The following is a 9,930-nucleotide window of genomic DNA, read 5'->3' on the forward strand; positions in this document are numbered from 1 at the left end:
GGTATGTCAATGTCTGTCTTTACTGTCGAGCCCAAAACTGTATACAGTACTCAACTCCACTACCTGCATGCCTTTTTCTACTTGCTAGAACATTTTTCTCAGTAGGTGAATTTCAGGAAATGGAAGAAAGCACAGATGAAAACCAAATATTGCATAAGAGGAAAATCTGTTACTTTCACTAGGTATTTCTATCAACACACCTCAGCCCTGCTCTACAAGCCCCACACAATCCCAGCATTTGGCTTTTATTTACAAAAAAATCCCACGCCATCAGATCATGTGATTGATCCTTTTAACAAGATGCAAAAAAAGATGGACTAAAAGCTTTAAGAAATAATGGTTACAAAGCTAGTATGTTAATTCAATTTTCCTACGATACTTAGACAGAATTTCAAAGCAACTTCCTCTAGTCCTTTAAAAAAACCCCAGAATCCTAAAAATTGCCAGTTAACTGCCTAGCTAGTTGCTACAGCAGACAGTCTCTCCAATGCTGCCTTCTGGAGAAATAACCTCTTATCTATTTCTACTTTGCAATATACAATACCCTCAAAAATGCTCCGTTGCCTGACCTGCACCAACGGAATTAAAACCCCTTACTTTCTATTTTAGTGTAATTACACATTTTACATGTATTCAAGATTTTCAGTTAAAAATCATACTAGTTATCTGAAACTGAAGACACCAACTAAACAAATAGTGGAACCCTCTCTGCAGCACTCCACAGGGAACAAAATCTATGAAAACGTTCATTTAAATGAGATATTTTAAGAAAAACAAGTATAAACCCATGTCTCCTAGTGAGCAGAATACTTATTATTATTATGAGATCAAACTAACTTATTTTATATTCTTTTCTGTTTATGATGTTATTAAACATTCAGGGAAGCTAGAGGCTTTCATTAAAGTTTGGGATTGCCAGATATAAGTTAGCAAAGTCCAGAAAATAAAGATGCTGATCTTAGTTTCATTACAGTAAGGCTGAAAATCTTCACTGTGGACTATGACTCCACCCCAAATAAAAATGCGTAAGAGTTCTGGTCTCTACAAACAGGAAGTTACAGAAACCGCTGTTGTTATGATGATTAGAACATTGTGTTAAAACTTCCAGAAAAGAAAGCTTTGTATACCAGATATATGTAGAGGACACATTTGAATTGAAAGTTACTTACTTCTTGCACTTGAGGCATCACCGTTGGTTAGGAGCTCAGGATCTACTTGCATCCCATCTAGACAGACAGACAAATCTCCTACCACTTCTGCTGGTTCTCTGTCACCAACAAGATGCAATGTCACCACTACCTGCTCAACTAAAAAGTACAGAAAAGAATGGGAGTTTATCTTACTACATGACAAAAAAGTGCGTTTTATTCAAGAAGCCAATCATAGACCACAGTGATCAAGGGAAAAAAAACCCAAAACAAAACCCAGAACTACAGCTCTGTCTCTCCATAATTTTTTATGTTTTGTGTGGTAAAACTAATAAATTCCAGATGCCAGTAAAAAGTTATTTCTTCCAAAAGGGGAAAACTGGAGCATAAGCTTGTTGCTGCCTAAAGAAAGGATTATAACTACAGCAGAGATGGAGTCTCACGTTTCTGCTCACACTTCTAAAGCAATTAATACACCTGTCCTCAAAAACCTATAGTTAGGAAATGTAATTCACCTTATTCTTCATACAGAGCAGATATCAATTCTATCTTCTGATTAAAATACTTCACATTTATCTAATGACATCAAGATTCACATTTAGAATGTGAAGATTTTGCATCATATCCCCAGACCAAAGGTATTTTCAGGGTAAATAACTGTTTTTCAGTGAAACAGAACTGTAAATAAACGTTCTTGATGCAAACCCCAGTGAATTACAGCAGGGTCATCTGGTGTCATACAGAACAATGTAGTTACCAAAGGTGATTTTCACCCAGATTCAGCATGACAGCAACATTCTGTCAGGAGAACAGCTTATTACACTATCAACATGCTGCATTTACAATGCCCACATCTGAAAATCCAGAAGTAAACACTTCTTTAAAGGACAGAACATAAGTATGATAGCACAAAGCTATATGCTGTAGCAACATAAATTCTGTAACGGGTGTGTGGAATTCTATATTTCTCTTTCAAGCTTCATAGGATGCACATACTGCCTAAAGGCTAACTAGTTCTAAGATGCATGAAAAACAATACAACATATCCCTATAACACTATTTAAAACAAAAATAAATTTACACATTTCCTGGTCTAGCACCAGGAACATATCAGAATTTTCATTTTTAAGCTATATAAAAGGAAACGCTCGTCTTTAATTAGACTTTCACTCTTGCACATACTAGCAAAGTGAAAAATACCATGTTTTCAATGACACCAGAACAGACTGTATATAACAAAAACAGATTACACTGAAAAAGTAGGAAGCAGCACATAAATGCAATCTGTAGCAACAAAAGGAATTCTTAAGGGCCATCTACAGAGTTGCACACAGCACTCATTAACAATACCTTGGAATGCTGCAGAATTTGTCAGGAATTGTCTGTTAATCTTATACTTACGTTTCATACTGTTTGATTTCAAAGTCTCATGAATATCCAGAGCAGCACTTCCCAGAAGGACATCAGATTTTAATGTCTGATGGCTCCAGACTCGAAAGTTTAATTTACTTACAGGAGTGACAATTCTGAAAAGAAAAAGTTGAGCACTGTGTAAGGGCATTTGCTCTGCTTACCCACTTCCCCTGCCAACAATCTACTTCAAGCATCACTTAAAATTATTTAAAAACAAATAAATAATGGTGGTAACATCAAACCATTTCTAATTATCACATTCTAGTATGCAGTCACATTTACACGTCATGTAAATCAAGATTGCTGCAAGACTGTTCATAGGCTCAGCACATTTTTTATTACCACTACTTTAAGGGAAATACAGAAAAACTACCAGCTCACGATTAGCATCTGAGTGTAACCAGGATTAGAAAAAAAGACTGATTCTTGCAGGTTCACATTTCGTGAGTGTTAAGCATTTGCATACCTTGATGGGAGAATTTTGCACACAGAGAGGGAAGACAGCAAATTTGCTTTCTGAAGAGGTTATCAGAAAATTTTAGGATATCCCATGAAAAGGAAAGCACTCAGAAATACTAAAAAATATTTCAAGTATTTTTAGAAGATGACTGTTCCCCTAATAAGCTGGCACATACATCATATTATGACAAAGAAGCAGGAATATATACAAAATTATTTAACATTTTACTAGTATACTTCTGACTTCACAATGCATTTACTGAGAACAGAAGAACACACTACATCTTCCATGGCTTAACAATTCACAAACTTCCCTCACCATTTCCAGAAGTAGGATGTATTACTACTACAGTGTGCTAATTTGATTATTCCTTGGAGAATTGGTTCCAGGTTTACTACCAGAAAAGTTCCTTATGGACCCAACTATCACAACAGTTTCTCTTCATTCCAAATCAAGTAATTCAAAGAAGAATTCAACCATTTATTTCTACCCCCCTTTCACTTCCCTGAGGCTTTTCTTAAATTTTTACTTGTTTTAGTGACACAAAAATCTGAACTTCATTCAAAGCATGGTGCTACAACTTGGAAAGATGCCTTCCAGAGAGCAGGCACAGTACAAACAGCGGCAACGTAAGCCTCTACATAGTCCAAACAAGAGCCAAAGCTCTCTCTGAAAAATCTTGTGGGCTGGTTAGGTCATAAAACCACAATACTGTAACCTCTGCCAAACACACAGTTTGAATTTGTCAACCTGTGGCAGAGAAGGTACATCTCTGCTCGTAGAAAAGCCATCAGCAGGGTCACTCCCTAAACCTGAAAGCTCTTGATCAAGGATTACCTACGCAGCAAGACCAGATCTATGCCAGCAGTTACATACTGGGAGAGCCCCTTACTAGAGAAGAAACACATGCAAACAGAAATATTTTCTGCCACAGCAGTTACTTAGCCCTCCTTCATCTAGCTCCAAAACAAAGCTGAAGCAAACCATGCTCATTTCAAAACTGCTAAATCTCACCAAACATTTTGCAGCAAGATGATGACAGCTGAGACAGTGTATGTGATCAGGCAAATCTTGGAGAATAAAGAAACTCTCCCAGTGATAAGAAAAACCTAAAAGCCTAGAGTTTTCCTTTTCCTTCTTAAAAGTATTCTGAAAACAGCAGAAAGATAAGCATCACAAAGCAGCTGATAATACAATTAAGAATGGACTCACAAAACTTTTTTTTTCCTAGAAAGTTGCTCTTAGAGGTAAAATATTCACCTGCCCCTCATGCTCCCTTGAGTTTTGAGAAGCCTTACAACAGAGAAACAAATTTACATCAGTATCAGTTGCTGACATTGTATGAACACATTTCTGTGTTGGGGTTTTTTTTTTTTAAGTCCATAACAGCAACTTAAGGAACATTCTAACATTTATATATTTTTAAATTATTTTAATTGTGAGAAACAGGTATTACAAATGACTGTTTATTTTCTCAATGGACAATTTCACTTGTATATGGTTGGTAAGTCCAGAGTTCACAGTCAGTCACTCCCTTCAGAATATGCAGCTCCACCTAACAGATTGCCTCCTAGAAGAGGAGCCCATGGTCCATACCCATCTGCAGAAGCCATTACACTTTTCCTTTTTATTCTGAATCTGAATGTAAGCAGCTGTGTCAAAATGTTTCCTAAAAAACGATTAACTTACTCCACTAAGTTTCATGCAGCATTAGTGTAATCTTCAATGAAATTGATATGCATTGAGTCTCTCTGTTCAGTGCTTACTGAACAAGAGCAAAAATTGCCTATGTATTATTATGTGAACTTGCACAGCGCAAGCCACAAACATTTCAATTTAAAAAAAAAAAAGGAAGAAAAAAAGGCAGGCTTTAAAAGCTAAAAGAAAATTCTGTTCTTGCACATTGATATGCTTGTAAAGAACAAGGTTTTCTTTTTCTTGAAATACTTCTTTGCAGTGGAAAGTAAGATAAATAGTAGTAACTAAAACTTCATAATAATCTGAATTACAAGAAAAGAACAGGCACAAAAAAGGTTTTCAACAGGCAGAAATGTACAAGGTGCCTCAAGAATAATAATCTAGAACTTAAGCATAAGCAAATGTGCAAGCACAAGACTGACCTTCATCCCAATGTTCCATGTGACACATTCTTAAGAGAAAACTAAATTTTATAGAAGCTGCAGATAATTTTTTTTCTGTGCTTTATACTTCCTATCATCTCATAACACAAATACTGGGCCAAGCAAACGTCAACAGCTGTGTTCATCTTCAATCTAATGTTAGTTTTGTACTCTGAAGGCACAAATTAATCGGGAATTTTGTCCCTGTGACTGAATTTAGACGGGCGCAAGACAGCTAACTACCTGTGCTATGGCATGGTACACAACAAAGTGGTACACAAAGAACAGCTACACTTTTCAGTGGCGGTATTTCTGAAACACCATAACCTTAAACATAACAATAAAAACATGCATGGGTCTGTCAGTTTTAATATCAAATTACCTTACTTTCCTTCCTACCCACAGAATTAAAGTTCCTTTGATATGCCACATACATTAATACAGAATACATTCCTTCATAAGCACTGGGTCCTTTCCATAGGACATAATGCAATAGTTTGTAAATATATATTCCAGACTGTAGTATATTTGCTCCAAAAATTACACAAATATCTTCATATCACATAACATTGAATGCCTTGCTTAAAATAAAAACGCATCCCTTAAGTCCACTGTCAATTGCATTAATTTAGCTCAAATAAATTGGAAAACAAAACCATCAAACCTACACTGTAAGATGCTGTTTCCACTTTGGACTATTTGTATTGTTGCATTTTTCTGTCTTCTTTGACTGTCCATCTACTGAGACTTCCACATAAGGGCTAGGTCCAAACCATTTATTTTTTTCTTTTAGTTTTGCTGAAATAACTGTTAAGAAAGAGAAAAATAATAATTTACTCGGTAAGATTTCAATTGCAAATAATATTTTTCAGTTGTGGGCTTCAGTATTCAAGTATCAGGTCATTGATGCCTGACATTAACGCTCAAGAAAAAAATACATTAGATGGACAAAAAAGTTCTTGCATTCCAGATCATTTTACACAATGCTATAGCTCACACAAATGCCTAAAACATGCAACAGTACTTCTATAACATCAGACACTATAATTAATACTAATCAGTATATGATCCACAAAAGCGCTTTGGTGTTGAAAGTAGAAAATATCCTGTACAACCTCCTCCTACAACCAGCCAAGAGAATTCCTGGAGTTTATTACACTTGCTTGTTAAAAAGCTCAAAACATGATCTGTCTCGCTTATTAAGGAATCATGGAAAACTGCCACCATGTCTGGTGAAAAGAACATCATAAAGAAAAAGAACTTACTGTTAAGTTTTCTGTATCAAAGCAAACTTACAGAAAAGCTAACTAAAGGCAAACTGAGTTCCAATAACTACCTACTGTTCTAGAAACAACAAAACCTGGAGAGGACTTGCAGCTCTAGAGCTTTAAGGGGGGGGGGGGGCAGGTGTGCGTGTGTGTGTTTTCATTTTTTGTTTGGTTTGGGGTTTTTTGTTTGGTTTGGTTTTGGGTGGTTTTTTTTGAACATTCAACATCATTGACTGCAACGCTCCTGTCTTTCCAAACACCATGGCTATGTTGCCTCCATTTAGCCAAAGAAGCATGCGTGTGCACAAGTCTACCCCCGACATTTCACTCTTAGATTAGGAGTGTTCTTGGATTGCTTGGCAACACCAAACTCACAAAACAGTACTTAAAACAAAGATATTATCATTTCCAATTGGCCAATGAACTGCACTCCACTCTAACAAATAACAGCTTGGTCTCCTGTGTTTTCATCACCCACCTCAGCTGCACTACATCCTTAAAAAAAAATTACTAATTCAAGCCCATATGGCTAATCTACCTACATTCCCTTTATAGTATATGCTCCTTTAGAGATTTAGAGAAGTAGCTTAGTATAAACTGCTCTGAACCACTCCCAAGGGAAACTCTTTCTCTCTATATTATAGACATCTCATGCCTCAACATCACTAGCTATCTCAAAGGCATCAAGACCTACTTTGAGGCAGCACAAATCAGCAGTCTTGCACCTACTTTCAAGGTTCTTACTTACCCAGACAACCTGAAAGTTCATTTAAAACTAACGAAGACAGCAGAACAGGGAGGTGAGGGTAGGGCAGGTGCGGGGTGCTGTTTACAGAAATGTCTACAAAAGGTAACACCTGCTTGCACAGGAAATAGTTTGCTTGCAGACTGTGAGTGAACTTCTACAGAAATTAAGAGCCATTCAAACATCCTAATAGTCTCAATTCTAAACACTGAGACATTTCTTCACTTTCTTTATGCAAGTCACAGGCCTTTAATGGAGCAAGCCTTAGACAGCAATCACCACTTCAATCCTTAGCTCTGCTCTCCCTCCAAACCTCTTCAATTTTTCTTTCCAGTATCAACCTGTAGGGACAAGATTTCTCTTGAAGTCTCACAGCCTACTGAGAAAAAACAAGCTTGACCTCAGTGTGACAGCTAGAGCCAGTATAACTTACTCAGTTCCAGCCTCCTTTCTAGTCTAAAGCTTTCCCATCTATTTTTGACAATTCTATTCATCCCCACAATATCAACTTTGTGAAACTTCTGCATGTATCCACAGATCTTCCACACTGAGGATGCAAAATTTACCCTTGATGTTTCTAAACACAGACCTGCATACATCCACATATCTCTCATTCCCAGGCTTCAGCTTTTATGCTTCAGTAAAATTTGTTAGATAGCAGAAGTGAGGAAAACTTGATAACTAAGTTTCAACAGCTGCTCTGTTGGTGGGGCACTACAAAAAGCAAAGCATGTCATGTAAATCCACTCCTATGCAATCTACAGGTGCTCAATTACAGTAAAGTTCTCACCAACACTTTTACTAAAGCTCCTTTACAATGGTGGCCATAAAAACATGTAACAAGGGAGAAGCAATAAGTGAAATTTAATGAACAGCAGTTCAGATTCACTTAGCTTGAGATGTAAAAAGATTGTTAGGAGAAGGTATTAGATTTGGTATTATGTCAAGTGTTAGTAACTGAAAGCAGTATCATATTACATTATAACATTTCAAAGAGGACTGTTCTGTACAATTTACTTAACAGCATTCAAAAAGAACTATTCCTTTTTTTTTTAACAAAAATGTATCATTTCAAAATGCATTTTAGATAAAATCCTGAATAAAATAGCTATATTTCTGCCAAGTAATGATGGCATAACACCATCAATTTTATTGTGCGACTTCTCTTGGGTTTTGTATAACTCAAAACTTCCTGAAATGCAACATATGAGTAACTTCCGTTTAATTGCGGGAAAAACATTTTTACATTTCTAACCAGAAAAGATATATCCTTTCAAAAGGCTTACCAGTGATTTGAAGCTGTGATTTCATGGAAAACCCACTGGATGGTCCTGATCTGGACCCACTGCCAGCCATAATACGGGCTGGATCTTGAATCTGGATGAAGAGACAATGTAAACATTTGAATCCTCAGAAACTCAAAAATTAAATAATCTGGTTTTTGACATGTAGATACATTATACTGCAAACAATCCCACCATGCTTGTTTTCTTTCTAGTTTCTTTCCATTTCCCCAAAGTACAGAAAATGGTTTACAACGGGCTTAGTCTCTAATATTACATGATCTGTAAATATTCATGTCCTAAGCAAAAGAGGTCTTTTGATTTCATCCCTTCAGTTTTGCCAATTAACTGAGAGTGAATGATGTTCTAATTGCAAAGTTTACTGTACCTCTTATGTCTGAAAATATCTGCCTATTCTGATGTCGTAAGTCCTGGGTAAGAAGTTTATCTTCCCATGTCAAGTACTACTTGGTTTAAAAAAAAAGAAAAAGAAAACCACAGTCCACAAGCATAGGAAAAAAGCTGAAAATGGATTATTAAATTAAAAAGTGAATTTCAAATTTAGAGAAACCTGCTTCTGTATGTCTTTCGTTTTCCTAAATCCTGCTAGAGTGAAAAAGCTTTTAATATAAGTATTTCAAAAGTAGTCTAAATTTAAAAGATTTAGAGGATAATTCGTAATTCTGATCCTGTGATTAGTTCTACCAAACTCACTAGGTATGCTTTATGCTTTAGGAAAGCAGATGAATAGTGTCTAGACCAATACAGACATACTGGATAGCTGAAAGGAATTTGCATTTACAGAAGAGCTGCTATTTTCCACCTGGAGAAATAACGCTGCACATAATACAAACACAATTACTGAAGGTGATAATTTTCAATTGAAGTCATACAGTAAGCACATACAGCAAGCACATACAGCATACAACATTCATTCAGAAGCACGTTAAAGCTAACTTTCATTTTTAAGCCTGTAAAATACACTCATTAAAACAATTTTATTAATTTTTGATCATTTTCATTGAGACTATGCAGAAAAAATTCTAGCAGCTTAATCACATCTGAAATGACTGTCCTGCAAACATTTGTTGAGTTAGTACATGCATATGTGCAAGTATGTACATAGTGAGACATAGTTTTCACTAACAACTAGCTTAAGTAAAATTTCAAGAATCTACTGCCTCCCAATACTTCTAAAAAAAAAGAAACTACATTACACATTGTTTAGTTCTCTCAGCTGCCATAAAGTTTCTAATTATTTTTGAACAATAAAACTGAAGAGTCTTATTTTATTGCACCCTTGCTAAAATCCAGAGGCTCTTCACTTAAAGCAAACTCCATTAGCTAACCAGGAAAAAGGAGTTCCAGAGGAAGAAGCAGCAAGCAACAATTCATCTGTGCCCTGCACTTCAATAGCCCTGTTTCTCTTTTCATGTTTTGGAACACCTTGACCCCAATGCCTCTTCAGGTCCCCTTAACTGCCAGCTGAAAAA

At 36.2% G+C, this 9,930-nt stretch overlaps 1 protein-coding gene across 2 annotated transcripts in view; it reads right to left on the bottom strand.

Moving 5' to 3' along the window:
- ITCH (itchy E3 ubiquitin protein ligase) overlaps positions 1–8,529 on the bottom strand; it is a 34,801-nt gene extending 26,272 nt beyond the window's left edge. For both annotated transcript variants that reach the window (XM_009318647.1, XM_009318646.1), the window contains exons 1-4: positions 8,441–8,529; positions 5,810–5,948; positions 2,550–2,674; positions 1,170–1,307 (exon numbers count right to left, since the gene is read on the bottom strand). In XM_009318647.1, the coding sequence (XP_009316922.1) occupies positions 1,170–1,307; positions 2,550–2,674; positions 5,810–5,948; positions 8,441–8,510 (472 nt within the window). In that variant the 5' untranslated portion in view covers positions 8,511–8,529. The remainder of the gene's footprint in view (positions 1–1,169; positions 1,308–2,549; positions 2,675–5,809; positions 5,949–8,440) is intronic.
- Between the last annotated feature and the right edge of the window lie 1,401 nt (positions 8,530–9,930).

The sequence above is a fragment of the Pygoscelis adeliae genome, unplaced genomic scaffold (genome assembly GCF_000699105.1).
Source record: "Pygoscelis adeliae isolate BGI_AS28 unplaced genomic scaffold, ASM69910v1 Scaffold72, whole genome shotgun sequence".
NCBI classification, from domain to species: domain Eukaryota; kingdom Metazoa; phylum Chordata; class Aves; order Sphenisciformes; family Spheniscidae; genus Pygoscelis; species Pygoscelis adeliae.